General features: G+C 37.7%; 1 protein-coding gene across 1 annotated transcript in view; it reads right to left on the reverse strand.

Moving 5' to 3' along the window:
* Positions 1–302: 302 nt before the first annotated feature.
* The window catches only part of ccdc88b (coiled-coil domain containing 88B), a 51,273-nt gene continuing 32,520 nt past the window's right edge, over positions 303–19,055 (reverse strand). Inside the window, exons 21-28 of the mRNA XM_041990477.1 lie at positions 17,848–18,125; positions 17,506–17,649; positions 16,277–16,463; positions 10,694–10,839; positions 7,677–7,784; positions 5,153–5,304; positions 1,400–1,744; positions 303–1,170 (exon numbers count right to left, since the gene is read on the reverse strand). Coding sequence (XP_041846411.1) covers positions 1,100–1,170; positions 1,400–1,744; positions 5,153–5,304; positions 7,677–7,784; positions 10,694–10,839; positions 16,277–16,463; positions 17,506–17,649; positions 17,848–18,125 — 1,431 coding nt within the window. The 3' untranslated portion in view covers positions 303–1,099. The remainder of the gene's footprint in view (positions 1,171–1,399; positions 1,745–5,152; positions 5,305–7,676; positions 7,785–10,693; positions 10,840–16,276; positions 16,464–17,505; positions 17,650–17,847; positions 18,126–19,055) is intronic.

A 19,055-nucleotide genomic window follows, 5' to 3' on the forward strand; every position in this document is an offset into this window, starting at 1 on the left:
TTTTTTTTATTTTAGATTACATCATTCACAGTGGACATGCACTCATGGTGAAAATTTCAGACCCCTCCATGATTTATAAGTGCGAGTACTTGCAAAATAGCAGGGTGTTCAAATACTTATTTCCCTCACTGTGTATGTATATATATATATATATATATATATGTGTGTGTGTGTACGTGTGTGTGTGTGTGTGTATTTAGTGTCTTAAAGCAATCCTACATCAATTTCTTAAAACATTGCACTTCTGACTCATTTTTATGGCACACCGACATTCATTATGCACATTTCTGGGACTGTTGTTGCCCTACAACGTCCTTAGGCTGAAAAGCTGCACTTTTTTTTCTTTTTCTTTTTTTTTTTTTGGCCTGAGCCATCACGTGGCAGCTGCGTTTTGCTTCATGATATCATGTCACATGCCAACTGGATATCAACACTGGCTGTTTAGGACACGCACCACAGCTGATTCAGCAAAGAAAAACAAGAGGGCGTTAACAGAGGAAGCGAGGAAAAGAAAGAGACAAGACAAGAGTCAACATCAGACTAACTTTTACTGACTGGAGATAGTTCAGAGAAGAGACAGGATGCAAGATGAATTCTAAATGCTTTTAATTGTCTTGAGTTTATTTTAAATATATTTTGTCATATTTATTACTAGATTTGTATTTTTTAAATAATTTTTTAATTAAATGATCTTGTTCTTGTTTCGAGCTATAACATAAAGTCTTATCTTAACCTTCAAATCTCATCTCATGTTTTCTCTTTTACATGCCGTTTTCACTACCAGGACAAATTTTAAGAATCTTTTTGAGACACGAAGCATGCACAAAGGAGAAACCTGTTGAATGTTAATGGGGAACAGATGACTTTCTGACAGTACATTAGCTCTGTCAAAAGACCGTTTTCAAGCTCATGTTGACTGATAGAGGATGTTAGTAAAGTGTGCTAATTATCAGTTATGGAAATGATTAATTCCTTCACAATTTCATCTTATTTAAGAATTTATTTATTTAAAATATTTAAAAAAAATGCTACAAGGATGTTATATTTAAAATTTTCAGAAAAGCACATATGCCTCAAACCAGTTCAGTGGGGCTTATTTTCAGTGCGGCTGAGGCGAGTCGATGGTTGTGCTTTGGATTGTCGTGCTGTCATCACTGGAGTGTTGATTGTCTGAAAAACAAAAAATCACAGTCTGATATGTGCATGTTTTATTAAAAATAATATTTTATCTTCTTTTTTTTCTTTTTATCTTGCAGATGAACACAGTCCAAACTTTGCTCTGCTTTACTTTGGATTTATCGTCCTATCACACAAAAGCTATAAAAACCACGTAGAGAGGACATTCATTTAGTCTTTTCACATAACATATATTTTTCTCATTCCTCTTCCTCCTCCTCACCTCTCTTTTCATCCTCCTCAACACTCTCCTGACTGGCCAGCGATGCATCAGCATCCTGAGGCGCATTCGTCTTACTTTCTGCACCTTCCCAGACGACAGCTGTGGTGTTTTGGCTGGAGCGGAGACGCTGGCGGGGATGTGTCTTCTGGTCGCCGGGACTAAAAGATTGGGACACTCCAGACCCTCCTCTGGCCAAACCAAGCCCCCATCCATGTCGGGAGCCTAGCTTGCGACGGCCCCCGGAGCCAGAGCGCATGGCGGGAGTCCCGGGAATGGAAATGTCCTGCTCAGTGTGAGATGGAGCTTTTCTCAGGGGAGAAGGAGAGACTGGAGCACTGCGGGGGTCTGAAAAAGTTTGAAATAAATTGCTGGTTGAGAAATTACTTCTTAAATCCCATGGTTATGCAGAGTCCGTGGAATATCAGAGGTTAGCAATCCCTGTATCATTCAAAATCCAGATTTTTACATTTCCTGTTTCTCTTAAATACTTCTCAATGTGTGACCACAGATGGGACAATTTAATTACAGAAAAAACATCAGGAGTAACAAAAAACACAATGAATACAGTATGAAAAAAAACCTATTTATGAATTGTTTTTGCTGGATTCCAGCAGAAAGCACAGTGTACATTTAGATTACACTAAAATAGACCTCAATGTGTCTAATTAATTAATTTGTTTAATTATTAATCTTGGTTACCTTTGGATTTCCTTTGCAACCATTATAACTCTAAATAAGTTTGAACTGACTACTAGTAATATTAGAATAACTAATAGTCATTCTAGTCATGGGGGGATTCAAAATCAAAGGATTTTTATCTAGGCTGAAATCTTACAGGTGTGTCTAGAGGGTTGGGGAAAGCCGTGAACACCTCCAACTTCCAGACTGGAATGTTTTTCAACGTGGATGTTCAGTCTGGAAGTTGCCATAGCTTTTATTCAAAATATGAGATATGAGATATCACCTCAAATCCAGCCATATACAGAAACAATTTTCATGATTTAGGCTTTCAGGATTTTGGTTTATGCCACCACACTGGGTTGGAAATGAAACAACTAAGATGTAATTGAAGTGCAGATTTTCAGGTTTAATTCATTTGAGTAAAAAATATATATAAATAATAGGTTTATGTTTAATACTTTGTTGAAAATGCTTTGCAGACAATGACTGCTTAAAATCTGGAGCCCATGGACAGCACCAAACGCTGAGTTTCCTCCTTTGTGAGCCTCTGCCTGACCTTTACTGCATCTGTCTTCAATTGTTGCCTGTTTGTGGGTTGTTCTGCCTTAAGTTTTGTCTTAAGAAAGTGAAATTAATGGTCAATCATGGTGAGATCTGATGACTGACTCAGCCATGGCTGAGTCCACCTTTTTGCCTTAAAAAACTCCTTCTCTTTCACAGTATGTTTTGGGTAATTGTTCATCTGTACTGTCACATGATATTCAATCAAGAGCAGAAAGTAAATCCCTATCATTTCAGATTTCATCCGGCTGCTTCTGTCTGCTGTCACATCATTAACAAAGCCATGCATGTTTCCACCATCTAATTGTCTTCACCACGTTTTACAGAAGATGAAGTGTACATTCAATCATGTGCTGTCCTCAGTCGTCTTCAAACTTTCTTCTTCCCATCATTCTACTACAGGTTGATCTTTGCATCGGACAGTTTATGCCTCCGCGTCGTCCAATAATTTAAGATAATCGACACCTCGTTGGGCATTATCCCTTACATATTTGCCCTCATGAAGTCTTCTATTTTTGGTAGACTTAAATGCTGGTTCACCTACTTCTGGAGAATGTTCTTCCTATGCATGGATGTTTTTCATCACTATGGAAAGAATCCTGTGTACTTCCATCTCTGTAGTCCTCCAAGGACATCCAGGTCTTTTGAGTTCCCAAGCTCACCAATGCCCTTTTTCTTTCTTGCTGAATGTACTAAACTGCCACTCCTAACATTTCTACTAGCTCTCGGATGGTGTTTTTTTTTTTTGCCAAAGTATGGTCTATTTAACATCTATTTGACTCCTTGACCTCGTTTTGTGGCTTAACAGCAACAGCTTCCAAATGCAAATACAACACCTGGAATCAACTCCAGACATTTTACCCTTTTTGATTGATGATGAATTAATGGGGAAATAGCCCATGAAGCCCATGAAATAGCTTTTGAGTTAACTGTACAATTGCTTTTGAAAGCTAAGAGTCTGCACTTTAAGCCCATATTGATTGTATGGCCTTCTGGAAAAATCTTGCTCACGTCTGGTGTACTTCATCATTAATAGCCATTCTATAATGCCACATAATGGATTAGATACAAGGGTACTATGTAGCTCCTTTCATCAATATCTGATATTCAGTACATTATCTCTGTCACACACTGATGTCCATAAAAAGGACAACAAGGGTTTCAGTGTCTTTCCCAAGGACAGTTCAATATAAGGTCTGGGGATGCTGGGGATGGGACAATCAACCAGGGGTAGGACTACCACTCCTACCCCTGAGCCACAGTCAACAAGGGTCTAATTTGGGTATTACTACATCTCTGCAGTGAAAACAAGCCTGAACCACACTAACGTAGCTGGACTAGATAAGAATGGAGGAGCGAGGACTCGGTCATTACTGCTTTTACTTTTAATTATGTTCATTATCAGAAATCATGTCTAAGAAGGAGGTTTTTTTCTAACAAACGTGTCTGTGTTAAGCTTATAAAGACTTACGACGCTACAGAAAACTCCTGCACATCACCAGCAGTAACACTGCTGATGTTATCACATTTCAAACATGAAACTCAGAAAATGAAACAACAGCACCTTTTTATTCAGGCTTCATGCTGATTTAGACATAGTTTTAATAAATCCAGGGCTCACAAGGTGCTGGGGTTTGCTTCCCTTTTATCTTGTACAGCGAGGGATTTAAAATGTGAGTCATGGTACCCATGATATAAAAAATGTTTAAATGTGCCTACAACACAGTTAAGAAATACTTGCTAATTTATAATATAAAAAAAACAAAACAAATGTGATAGCAACATATTTTTTCTATAAAATAAAATGCAAATTGGTTATCTTAAAAGCACATTAATGCAAACTCAACTAGTGTGGCACTTTGATCAGCCATAAATCAGTTTAGTTTCAGTGTTGAATGCCTCCAAAACTTATAAAACAAGAAGGAATGAATTTTATGGGAAATGTCCTTTCCCTTGTGGAGAGATTTTTCCACTTCTCCTACTTCTAGTCTCTCTCTGAGATGCACTGAAGAAAAACCAGCAGTCGCCTTGACAAGTAACAGAAATTTAACAAATCAGGGTTTTATGGGGGATAACAGAAAATTAAATTTAATGGAGGGACAATAATTCTATGTTAAGAAGAGAGAAGCTATTATCGCAAATGCAGGTTGGGGCTTACATCACAGCTTTGAAAATGTCTGCAGGGGTATTTCTGCCTGACACAGTCAGTAAATGCATTAAAAGTGAATGAAGCCTCACAAATCTTTTTCTTTCAACATGTGGTTAGCGGAGAATGCCAGCTTCAGTAAGTCTGGGCTTTTTTACAGGGAGAGATCTAAGCGGAAGAGAATGGTATCAATGCCAACCACACTTTGTAGTCATGAGATGATTTGTATGCATGCCTGTAGCCTCACTTGATGGGGTGAGCGTGTGAGCATATCTTTGTTAAAACCAGTAGGCTGATGTTTGTCTGTTTATGAGAATGAGGGTTATTGTGCTGAGATCTATATGTGTGTGTGCGTGCAGTCTCACCAGGGTTAGGTGTGTGCGTGTCTGATGTAAATTCAGCGCCGTCAGCCAGGTTTTCCACGCTGCCTGCGGCAGTGAAGATGGCGCGCCCCTCTCTTCCTCCTCCTTTGGGTTTGATTAGCTTCTTCATTCTGTCTGCAATCCAGTTAGATTTTCTGTGAGGACACAGGAGACAGGGACCTTTTACAAAAAGGGTTGAGCATCTGCTGGCACACTGATGCACATCATGTACAAAGCCTGATTTTCCTAAAACTGGATGAATATCAAACGTCAGTGTGATGTAGCGTTTATTGCTCTGCCAAAACAGAGAGCCCAGGTGGAGGTGTGCTCTTTTGACTTAATCATTACTAAACAAAAACTAAGCAAAATGTTTGGATAGGTGGAGATAAGTGAAAGATAGTATCTATACAATTTGTTGGTGACTGACAAGAGACTGCACTGACTTTGGCAGAGACATTTTCCTTAAGTTTAATAAATCAGTTAAAACTTTTTGTTTTTTCTACCAGTTTTAGCATGTAATTTAAAACTGTTGTCTTTAAAGCAGGTTAAGCTTCGAAAAAATGGCATGACCCCTATATAGGGCACTATGTAGGGAGTAGGGTGCACATTCGGACACAGCCAGTGATTTTGGAGAGCAGCTGTCACTTTAAGGAATATGAGCATCAGAAAATGAGCTTTGCCTGAAGGGTGTCTGGGCTCAGATATAGAGATAGATGAGGACCTCAGTCATTCAGAAGGAGCTCAGAGTTTAGTCGCTGCCTCTTCACATCAAATGAAGCCTGCTCAAGTAGTTTAGGGTGCTTCCCAGGTGAAGTGTTTTGGAAATGTTCCTTCAGCAGGAGATTCTGGGACAGTCCTAGAACATGTGGAAGTCTATGGCTGCATTCAGACATCCAATTTTTTTCTGCGGCAGTTCACATTATAATTCAAATGCAACCACCATCAGACTTCTATCCTGTTGAGTGCTGTGCATAAATTGTGCACAGTCCCATTTTCAGGCCCTGCACACATCAACACCGGCATTTTTACACCCATACTTTTTATTTTTTGCTTTTGAAGCTGTCTTCACACAGTTTTAGGCACTGAAACAGAACTGACACTGCAGGGCTTGATGCTCAATTCCTATCTTTTGCTGAGATATAATTAATTTTTTTTTTTTTTTTTACATGGTTTATATAATTTCAATGCAACCACCATCACACTCCAGAGTGAACAGTCTACAGCCCTGATTCACATGCAAGACACTGTTCACGCGTCCTGCTTCCTGCAGCACAGTATTCCGATATATGTTTCGCTTCAATGACATGAAAGTCCGATGAAGTGCAACAAGACCATTCAGACTGAGGTCACTTTAAAAGTCATATCTGATTTAGTGCAACATGTAAAATTTGTCTAGGTCTGATTTGAAAAAAAATCATTTGTGATTTTTAGATCATCAAATCAGATATCAGATTTTAAACACCCTTATATAGGTGAAATATTAAGGGAAAAAAAGTCATATGGGCCACTTTTGCCTGGAGTATGACCGTAGCCTTTGGGGAAGAGTTTGGGGAGACAGACATCTGAGCAGCTTTGCTTGAAACAACATTTGGAAGCTGTCCTATAATTACATTGTAACAACCTCAAGCTGATTGCTTTGATTTTGTTATTATTTATTTAATAGAAAACCAATTAAACACTGCAACAAAGTCTGATTTTATGATCCCTATATAAAAGAAGTTGATTGTCGTTTATGTTTTAACACTAAGTTCATAGCAGCATGAAATAAATTATGATCTCATTATATTTAAAGTTGTTTCCAATATTCTGTCTCCTACGTATATAACGTATATAAATATGACAGACTAAAGCATCACCTTTATCCATGACCTAAAAAAAACAAAGCCACTTACACTTTACTTTTTAAAAAATGTCAGTGCATTTCACATTACTTTATCTGTGATATGTATCAACCCTGCACCTTCCTTTTATACATCAAAGAAACTACAAGTTGCACAAAATGAAATGTAAATTATTTCTACAGGTATACTTTTTTCTGCAGCAGTCAAAAAAAAACATTTTTTTTCTAATTATCTAAAAAGTTTGAGTTTAAAATCAGCCAATATGATTATGCAGATACTAGACGTTTTTTGTTTTTTATTTGCTTGGAAGCAAGATCATCCAAAAACATATCTGCTGAAGAGGTGAGACGTGTCCCAGTTTCTGAGTAAACAACTTTGATGTGGATCCAGAGCCAGATCTGGATCCAAGGATGTTTTTATTCTTTGGTGAAGGTATGCCATCTCAGAATGATTTTATTTGGCATTATTTGTCTGGGTAAGTGGCAAACATAAGTTCAGTATTAACTCACTTTCTGACTTTGGTCTCCACCAACGTCTGATTGCTATCACATCAAAAAATATTTCAAAGTTAATGATGATCACTTGAAAAGTACAGCATTTTTGGCTTTTTTGTGTATGAAGGTTAGCTGTGCATTACTCATACTGTTTTTTACATGTGTAGCTGTAAATATATTTGCATAGAGTACTTGGCCTTGCTGGCTGGAGACTGCATGCTGGGCTCGAGGACTCTGTATTGATCCATAATCTTCTCCACCAACTTCTGCTTCTCTCGCCGGAGCTCGCTCAGCTTCTCCCTGAAGGAAAGCACATGAAGCATCAAAGAAAGCAGCATAAGAGCTGCTTTCCTGTCTGTTTGATTTATTTAATGCAGGTATTATCAGTTTGTGTCAATGGGATTATTTTAACAGAGTCTAAGTAACATAGCTGCAGGTGTGCGATTCACCTCACTGCTGACAAATGAAGCCGACTGTAATGTTTGAACCCAAATCCTTTTCAACAAACACATCAGAAAAGAGTTGATGTCAGTGGTAAGAGGAGTTTAAGCTGAAGTGTGCAGATTTAAATCAGGACATTGCAGAAAAGCAGCTTCTGTGCTCAGAAAATAAACATACTGCACACACAGTTGAGTAGATTCTTACTGACACATAGCTTTGACGGGTTTGTGAAGATAAGCAGCAGTTTTATATCAAAACGTGTGCATTTTTGGTCATGGTAACATCATGCTAGCCATGGATGGAAATGTGGATGTTTGTTCAATCAGCCCACCAGTTAGCAACTGTTGAAAAGATTGTCATTAATTTATATAAAATAAGGTTGTGCACAGTAACAGAGGAAGAGCTGCTATGACAGTTACACTGTGGCAGAAAAAATATTTATAGCAGTATTAATGTATGTCATGGAGACCTTAGCCTTTTATTTAATTCTTAAAACTCCTATTTCATGTGATGTTTTATGTATGGCTACATTATCAAAATTATGTAGTGTACAGTGTAGAGTTAGTGTCAAGTGTAGAGGTATATAGAACTATGTTTTTATTCATTTTATGAACACTTATGAGACACCTTTGGATCTTTATTCATAAGATTCACAATTTTTTTTCCCTCAAATTAGCCCAGGAGGACTTCCTCAGTGTCAAAAAAAATTAAACTTGTATTCTGATGCTGGTTTGAGTTTGAATTTTCTATTCTACAGTCATTTAGCAGACGCTCAAATTTCTATGTTAATGAGAAATACAATAATTTATTGTGGTATTTCAAACACCCCTGATCTGCAAGAATAAGTACAATTAAACTCATTAGGCAATGCAGTGTGTACCCACTCTGTTCACGCCCCCAGATTTTACCCCATCAAATACTTCTGAATAAAAATAAATAAATTAAAAATTAATCAGAGATTCTGGTGAAGTTTCAGTTAAAACTTTGGAGAGAAATCATAAAAAATTCAAGCTCTGCAGTCTTGTGTTTGGCTCTATTTCAGCACCTTTGCTGTCAGTAGTAATTAATGGAAAAAAATTTTTAGGCACTAAGTTTAAACATTATATTACAATATTTATTGTTGCATTAACCAGCAGGCAGGAGATGATCCTACTGGTGCAAGCCAAGTTCAATCTGAACTAAACTGAGTCAAACTGTCAGAATACAATCTTGGAAACATCTGAAAATCACCTCCTCATTTCCAAAGTGATGTCACAAAATCTTCAAAGAGTCACGTCTACATCTACACTGCTTAATATTAGATGTCCTACTAGTAGGAGCATATCTGCTACAGTCACTGGCAACCATAGTACACAGCATTACTAACATTTATTTTAAATAATTTGTCTTACCACCAAATGAATTCTTCCTTTCTGCTCTTTATTAGTTTTTAATTGCTTTTTAATCAAAAATATTATTTGCAGCTGCTAAATTCTTCTTTGCAGTTGCCTCTTATTTCCCTGGGGCCTAGGCATTTCCTTCTGAACATCTTCAACTTGCTGTTCTCCTTCAACTAGATCCACAGATTTTCTTACTTGTCCCAGTCATCTCGTGTTGGCATTCACCTGCTCCTTGTTCATCCAAATAAACCCAATTCTCCCTCCTCCTGTAGCTCATCTTATTGCAACCACAAACCTGATCCCATTCTCGTATGTTGATCTTTCCTAAATAACCTGTCTGCCTTATTGCTTTCTGCCTTGAATTAATTTCTTATCAAATAATGATACTGTTGAATGAACTTTAAAAAAATCATGGAAATGATTTCCACACAATTAAATTACTCTTTTTCAACATTTTTCAAAAACAATTTTGTTGTTTAAATTTAATATTCTTTATTTCGATCAACTTGATTTATTTAAGTTTGTTCAAATTTAATGTTTTTTTTTTTCTAGTTTGACCCAATTTAATTATGTATGTTTAATTTTAAATCAGTTGGATTTACACAAATACTTTAGGTTAATCCAACTTTACTTGCATGGGTAAAATTAACTTAAGGTAACTGCACAATCTACACTCATTAAAAATGTTTTAAAAATACTTGTGTAAAAAGAATTAACTAAAACATACAGAATAAGTTTAATTAACCCTTTAGGACTTCATTATTCCACATCACTCAATCCATTTCAGAGTCAGGTGGATGCTGGCGCCTATTCCAGCAGTTAGCAGGTACACTGGACAGGTCACGACACAGGACCAACACAAACAGGTTTTTCCTTCTTTCTTATGAAAAGGGTAATGATAGAAAGTACAGCAGATGCTTATTAAGTTCTGAGTCTAAATAGCTGATGGCTTTTTGACAGACTCAGATCAAATGTTGTGATACTATGTAAAATGGTTACTTGCATTCTTATCTTTAATAAAATCCTAAGCAGTAAAAAAAAAAAAAAGTTCCAAGGCTGTAAAATAAGCTACACAAAAGTATGATTACAAATAAATTTAGTTCATTAGATTGTAAGTGCAATCTCTGAGTTAATACCACTCTATCAGTCAGTCAAAAGGGTGATTGCTGAGTGCTGTTGGACTGTAAAATCAAGTTCTCTAAGTACTTAATATTAGACTAGATTCTTGACAAAAATCTCACATAAAACCAGAAGTCAGCTTCACTCTATAGGTGCTTTGTTTTACAGTTGTGAATCCTGATTTCTTCTTCAATCCAACTGTCTTTTCTTGCTGATTATGCCTTCCATAATAGATGACCTGCTTTTAAATTTGTGTATATGTGTACTTACTGGTACTCTCTTTGCTGTGAATAGTGCTGGTCACGGCGCTCCAAACTTTGCTCCAGCAAGGCCCGGTTCTCCTTCAGAAGAGCCTGATTCTGCTCTGCTAAGTGCCGATTTTCCTCTTCCATATTTCCCTTCAGCTGGCTCAAGAGCTACAAACAAAAAATGTAATAAACTGAATAGCATGGTAAGATCAGTTTACTCAGCATTTTCTAAAGAGTTAACGCAGAATTAGTAGAAAACAAATAAAAAGCTTTGATTTAATTGATGAGTCTTGCTTACTAAATAATGCACCATAAGTTTATAAGTGCTCCTGCTGCTTTGTAATTATAAAAACATATTTAAATCCCATCTATTCGCATCTCAACCAGATGCACCACATGTACAATTTAAAGACAATTAAAGCTCAAAGAACATTTCTTTGACTACACTAAAAAAAATTTAAATAAAACTTATCCAATGTCTTAGTATCATACTTTTCTAGACAGACATGGATGGGACCTCTCTGCCAGTCCCAGGTTTTCTTGCATAACAACAACAACATACTCCCACACTTGCTGCAGTGCACACAGATTTTATCAATTAACAAGATTTTGGTTTGTAGGAAGAGAAAAATACCATCAACACTGTCGTTGTCAACATAATCATCAACATAAATGTTAACTGATAATTTTTTAATGAGATTGGCAGGACAAAACCATTTAACACAAGAAAGCACAAGCCTCTGAAAACAAAAAGAACCTGTTGTTGTGTAACTATATAGAAGACATAATAAAATATTGTATCTTTGACAAAAAAATCTATGGGCCCCTTTCATTATATGGCCCCTAGATCAGCTGCTCTTCTATGCACTCTCATGAAACCCAATAAGAACAGACAAGCAGATGTAAAAAATAATGAAAAAAGAACAGAAAAGATTTCTTTACAGATTGGTTCCAATTTAGCTGAAATGAATGTGACCTGAGGTATAAAGAGATCATATGAGCTGCTGGAGACTGAACTGTCAGGGCACCGGTAACAGTCTTGTTTGATAAAAAACCTTACAAAACTGAGAAGCAAGGGGTCAGATATCTGCAGCACTGACTGATTTACTGAAAGCACATGACAGAAAATCTTAAAAATTAAAGATCCAAGAGTCACAAAAATACAGAATTACATCCCCAAATGCTGTTTAAAATAAGGAAATAAAACTGCATCATGCAAAATGAAAAGAGTAGCAAGTTAATCTAAATAAATAAACACAATTTCTTAAATTCAAAACCCTCCAGCCATTTTCCAAACATCTCTGCTGATTTGTTTTTTTTTTTTTGATTTTCTGATTTTTCTTGCACTCTTACGTGGAGCCTTGTCAAATGTAAATCTACACACGTGGACAAAATTGTTGTCACAATAAGTCTATTGGACACTGACACATTAAGTCTATTGGACTGCAGTCATCGGGTGACAGAGACACATAAAGTTGTGTATCATCTGCATAACTTTGATAATTAATGCTATAGTTCTGTAATATTTGACCCAAAGGGAACATATGCAAGTTGAACAGAAGAGGTCCAAGGACTGACCCCTGGGGGACTCCACAAGTCATGGCCCCTCGCTCGGATTCATAGGTGCCGATCGTAACAAAATAACTCTGGCCTTCTGAATAGGACCTGAACCAGTTAAGGACCGCTCCAGAAATCATCAATAAACTGTACATTGGTTAAAATACCAGTGAAATGTTTATGCAAGGCCTCTCCTGGCCTTCAATTGATGAGCTTGTGGATCATTTCAATGGAAAAATTACAATCATTATTGTCATTGCTCCCACCAAGGTGAAAGAGATCACTGCCAAAAATAGAGCTCCATGGAAAAATGCCAAACTGGTAAGAACTGACAAACAACAGTGTTGAAAAGTTGAACGCAGGTGGCTAAAAACAAAGTTGCAAGTTCACCAAGAGATCTATTAGGAGAAACAGGATTTATAATCTGGAGCTGAGAAATGCAAGACAATCTTTATTTTCTGACATCATTGCTAAAAACAGCAATAATGCTTGTGTTTGTTACTGTTGACAGGCTAACTAATCCTCCTGTGTAATGAGTTTGCTTTTTTCTTTACTGACAAAATTCAGAAAATTAGGCAGACAGTCAGTGCTTCCAGGCCAAGAGCAGGACATATGTCATCACTGTGTCCAACCAGAGGAGATATAAACACCATGACACACTTTTCTCCAATCATTCCTAAAAACCTGGATGGGATTATTTACCATTTAAAATCCACTGCTTGCAGTCTTGATGCCCTGCCAACAGGGTTTTTCAAGACTATTTCAGGATACATGGCCTCTGTTTTCATGTGTCTTGTCTCAGACCCTCAAGAGAAAAAGCTGTTTTTCAATAATTACTCAACTTCCTGAAGTGTTTTGAGGTCTACCAGTCAGGTTTTCTGCCACATCACAGCACTGAGACTGCTCTAGGTAATGTTTTCAATGACATCTGCTTGAGCATAGATTGCAGCCTGTTGCTACTGGATCTCAGGCTCCATCTTGGAGTCACTGCTGTTTAACATCTACATGCTCTCAATCGCTCAAGTTATGGTAAAAACCTAAATATGTTACTATAACTATGCTGGTGACACACAAATTTACATTTTAGCATATCTTGGTGACAGAAGGGCCCAGATAAGGAGAGAATCATATCTAAGAAAATCAGGCTTTAGAATTATACTGGTTGCAGGTCACAGCTGAATGTTGAACAGACAGTGGATTAACTCTACTGTTTAGCCTAGTTTCCACCAACGGGTGTGGGTCAGGACGGGACGGTTTGGGTGTGGTTTGTAAACTGTAACCTCGTTGTGTTTCCACAGCTAACTGTGACCTTACTTGAGAGGCAGAGTATCAGTCAGATTGCAATAGATGTCTCAGTTATTAGCATGACGCCATCACTGTGCCTTCCTTAAAGTAGAGCCAAAACATGACTCAGAAACAGAGGAGGGGAATGGCGGTCATCCAACAGTTTGTGTTCTTTCTCCTTGGCGGTGCTTTGAAATGCCATGTTAAAAAAAGATTTAATAAAAAAAGAAAATATGTTGCTCTAAACAAGGAGCTGTTCCTGCTGTGTTTGTGCCAGGTCACATGTGAAGTGAGAAAGTGTTTTTTTCTCAACCATTCAACGGATTGCAGTGTGTCAAACTCTACCCTTGCAGGTCAGTTAGATTGGTACCCCAACGGAAAGATCCCAACAAAGTAGGATGGGTCGGGTTGGATGTTGGGTTACTCTTCCCAGTTTTCACGTGTGAAAATAGCAAAGAAATGCGTCCCAACCTGATCCGCACAGAGACGCACCTGTCGGTGGAAACGGGGCTTTTGTGTTTCTGAAAATTACAGCTGAGTATCTGGAGTTCCAAGCAACTTAGGAATGACTCTAAAGAAACGTCCTTTAACCACAAGTCTTTCACTGAAGTAATTAACGGTCATGTGAACACAATCTAACTTGCATCTTTCCAAGGTAGTGGTCGAGTTCCAGCAGGTACAAGGAGACTCTAAGACCCCCCCCACCCCCGCCTTCAAATTCACAAAACAAACCGATCTTCCTTTTAGGCTTTCTCGCCCACAGGGGTTGACAGCGATGTATGCCAGAAGACTTCTGGTATTCCTGATTGTCTAACAAAGACTTGTCTTTAACTAACTTTCCTGTGCCTTAAAACACTGAAAAAGCTGTTTTATATTTTTATCAGGTGAGCTAAGGTTAATCTCCAGGATTAGACCTTTCTTTGATGATCATGCATTTCTAAGATCCCTATGGATCCCTGGAAGTTCCAAACGGCACAGAGACTCAGACTTAGAGTTCAGAGAGAGAAAGAAAAATGAGTGAACAACAGAAAAAGAATGGTTTAGACTAATGCTCAGAAGAAACATTTGTTGAGGAGATAAGAAGAAAGAAGAGTAAGATCAAGAAATGATCAGACCAAGAGGCAGAAATGGATTAAAAGATTACATGTTATTGCTTGTCCTTGTCTGCGTTCCATATTAACAACGGCACAAGTTAATTAATAATAAATCACTATTTTTGGTAATCAAAGCAAACTCACAGGAGTTCTTTTCAATTTTTCTCAGCCCTCAAAGCTGAGCCATTTTTGATTTTTAAATCACTGTGTTAAATATTTTGTCTGGTATTTTTAACTACACACCATCTGATGACACCACCAATTATAGAGGCAAATGAGAGGAGGAACCACAGCAGACCCAAACTGACAGACCACAAAGAGATGGATCCCGGAGCTGTCCCCCAGAAGCGGCCGTAAGTGGGTCACCTCAGTCCAAAGCGGAGCATTCTACGGACAAACAATTCCCTCTCATAAATGCTATGAAAATGATTGGTGTCATAATGAAGCAATTTTCCTTCTCAGGAATTACACTAGGCCTATATCTTAAACAGACTATGAATTTATATCTTTGGATTCAGAAATCCTTTCTTCATTCTCTGAACATTAATTAATTAACACCAGAGCTTAATTAATTTATGTTTAATTTTTCTTAGAATTTTACACTTCTTTACTAAATCAAGTTTGGTTGAACTTCATTTTCTTTTATTTTTAATATTCATATTTTAACTTATGTAGTTGTCAACCAGTTAATAAATACTTATATTAATCTTAATTAATCATCAGATTTTTTTCCCTTGTGTGATGATTTAGGTCAGTTCCAGCGAACATTCATGATTATCCTCTTGTGACTGATTTATATAGTGATATAAATTAAAGCATTCTTTTGCTTCTATTAAAAAGAGAAGATGGTGCCCTGAGGTAATAATTTTATTATGTTTTAATGTGATGACACTACAACATCATCTTCACATTATGTGTTTCCAGGCCTCTACCTAAGCTAACCAAACTCATACAAGCCTTATTTATAGATTAAGAATTAATTATGTTTATCACTATTCCTTCATAGGCTGGTATTACAATGGCCACTCCCAAAATCTGCGTATCTGTCTAATCCTGCTGCAGTTTTTTGCCTTTTTTTTGTACAAATCCTGCTTATGTTGTATTTAGCTGCCCTTTTTATGACATCAGTTGACTGTGGTTTCATGATCAGCTGGGTGAAGCAGCAGAGCAAAACATCCTCTGGTTGACTTCTTAAAAGCTTTCATGCGAAGTCAATTTCCACCATCACACAAACATCTGCTTGAAAATGTTAAATATTCAGCGCTTGTATAACATACTACACAGAGGACTATAGTTGGTTAGAGGGGAAAAGATGCTATTTCCTCTTATGAGCTACGTGGTACTCATTTTTGTTTGAACCAATATATCAAGTCTGTCATGATGAATGTCAGGCTGAAACAGACTCCTATACCACAGATTAGAGATTAGCCAGCCTCTGCTCACCACTGATGATGTGACAGGTGTTCTTCCAGGACAGAGCTGTGTAAAATAAAAACTGCATCCTGTAAACCTTAAACCTGCAATAAATTCCAGATAAATTTTCATTAACTGCCCAACCAAGCTTTAGATAATTTACTTTTTATTTCAGGTAATGCATCTGAGTGTCTCCTTTGGGGTACATGAATCCTGTTCTGCCTGGTGTGTGAGTTTGCATGCTTGGCTCTTGTTACCTGGTACTGGCTGGTGAGCCGAGCGTTGCTGAGGTCTAGACTCTGGTTGGTTTCTCTCAGGGCGCTCAGCTCCCCCTCCACTCGAGTTCTCTCCAACTGGGAGGCACTTAGTTCCAACTTAAGCACTGAGCCCTGAGCCAGCAACTCCGCCTGGGACGCCAGCCACTCCTTCTGCTGGGCCTGCAGCCTGCATCACCAACATATACAGTCACTGTTATGTGTCTTGTGAAGTGCATTGAGTCACTGTTTGGTTGCTGCTGTCTCACTGCAGCTTGTATTATAATTATTATACAACATCATGGATCCTAAAATATCTAGACAACAACTAACAGATACGTGAATTAATGAAAAATACTTTCTTCATACCGAAGGAAAATTATTTAAAAATGATAGAACATCTAATATCTTATGGAAAATTATGCATGATTTTAGGTCTTATTACAAGTCAAACAGGCTACTTAAATAAAAAAAAAAATTTTTAAGGAGTACTATTACGTTGCATAGGTCTATTACGTAAGCATCCAAAACTTTTTTAAAGATTTTTTTGTCCCTTAATTGATATAGCTTGACAGGAAAGAGGCTAAGAGAGAGCAGGTCTGGATTTGAACCTGGTCCAACTGAGTCAAGGAGCTGTAACCTCTGTATATGGATCCAAAACTTGTATAAATGCATGGGTATTTCTTTCTGGTGTAGTATTTTTAGCTTGATTGTATTAGAAACTCAGTAAATGAGGTCACCCTGTCCTCATCTTGACAGCCTGACATTAGAAAATGTCAGAAACAATCAGAATCAGAATGACAGTAGCTAATAATCCAGCTACGTTATATAACTATGTTATGATAGTGATCATTTTCATTATACTGCATACTTGTTGACCTCAAGAGGAAATAAATTTAGAAATCATTTTTAAACTACGTAATCTAAGTAAGCCTGATTTGAGACTTAAATGCAAACATGAAAAATTGTCTCTTGCTTCTAGTTTTTATGTGTTTTATGGAGTAAAGCCTTGTTTCTTCTATGCTCAACCCAAAGGTCCTTAATCAGAGACAAAAATGCATTCAGTGCATTATAGAGTACATTTGCATTCAAATCGATTCTCGTGTTGTTCACTGTGCTTCATATAGGGGCATTACTGCTGCTCCTCTCTGCATTCAAATGAACATGAGTGCAATGACAGGGTGATCAGATCTCATGAATGCAATGCTGTAGAAGCTGTCTGGATTAGTTACCTCTCATAGTCTTCCTTCAGCCTCTCTAGCTCTTGTTCCCTCTCCAACCTCCTCAGGGCCTCTGTCTCCATCTTCTCTCTCTCCACTTTAATCTCTCGCTCTTTCTCTTCCAGCTGGGTTTTACTATCCAGCAGCTCCTTGTACCTTAAAAATACAAACACGAAATTCAACTCAACCAAAAGGTCTGAATGTAAGATGTCTGTGTCTTTAAAAGATTCTCATGAATTGTTTAATGTGTATTAGTTATGGGGAAGTTAAAAATGATTTTAGTAATAAAAAAAAATGAAAAGTGATTATATCATGTTTCTGGTCTGATTTGATGCAGTCAGTGAGTGTGTTTACCTGCCCTCCAGCTCCCTGTGCTGAGCCTCCAGGCTGCGGTTGTTGCTCCTCAGTTGAGAATGTTTGTCCAGCAGCTCTTCCAGCTCAACCTCCTGCTGCTGCTGCAAAGCTGTCATCCGCTCATGGTCTCGCCTCAGAGCCTCCATCCTGGCCACTGATTCCTCGCGTTCCCGTGCCCACACCTTGGATTCAGCCTCCAGGGCAGCACACCGGGCCTCACTTTCGCTGCAGCGTGCCACCAATGCTGCTTGCTGGGAGGTTAGTGATGCTTGCTCCACCTTAGCATATGTGTATATTTTTAAGTATGTGGTACAGACAAAATACAGAACAAGCTTCACAGTTACTTAAGGTTTATCTACCTTTCACCCCCAAAACTAGATAAAAGATAAAGTTATCATTTAAAGCTATAATTTACTTGTGTGCATGGAATGCTATAAATCTATTGGCACATTTGAATAAAATGGTCTACATGAAATATGAGTATGTACACAGTGCCAAAGTGAGCACAAATAACAACCTTTTGCCGTAAAGCCATGGTGCACACTAAAGGAAGCTTGGTGCAGCAAAGTGTACAATAAGACACACTGTCTAATCTTTTCATCTTACCTAACTCCTTGCACGAGAACAATTAAGAAAATGTACCAAAGTGTTTAATAGTTTCTTTAAAGATGTATTGCAAAAAATTAATGTTACAGCTGTCATCTGTTGAACTAATTAATCCATCTTGTATGCAAATCACCATGTGCCTTGAAATCTCAGAAATATATGAAGCAGATTTACGACTAGACCACTGTAAAAAGAGAATTCCAAGTCAGTGACAAGTTTTAGCTCTTTTGCCTGTTCTTTGTTCTGCTTATCAGTAAAATACGACGACCCGTTTGAAGTCCAAGAGCTTGAGATTACGATTACTTGATCCGAACACCTAATCAAAGGTGTAAATCATGAATTTGTCATGTGAACATACTTAAGCTTTAGTCCGCAATTGCAAAAAGAAACTCTAGTCTTGCTGTTGGCCCTTCAACACTTTGGAGTCTATCTCGGTTTCAGCCCTTTGCCCATCATCTTTGTAGCATGCACGTACAACCAAAGCCAACGCCTCACGCGGTGGGCTTTTCTGGTGCAATATTACAACCTAGATATCGGACACAAAAAAGGATAAAAAAACAAATAAAAAAATAGCCATTTTTTGTTTGTTATATTTTTAGTTA

Source organism: Melanotaenia boesemani, chromosome 7 (assembly GCF_017639745.1).
Source record: "Melanotaenia boesemani isolate fMelBoe1 chromosome 7, fMelBoe1.pri, whole genome shotgun sequence".
Lineage (NCBI taxonomy): Eukaryota > Metazoa > Chordata > Actinopteri > Atheriniformes > Melanotaeniidae > Melanotaenia > Melanotaenia boesemani.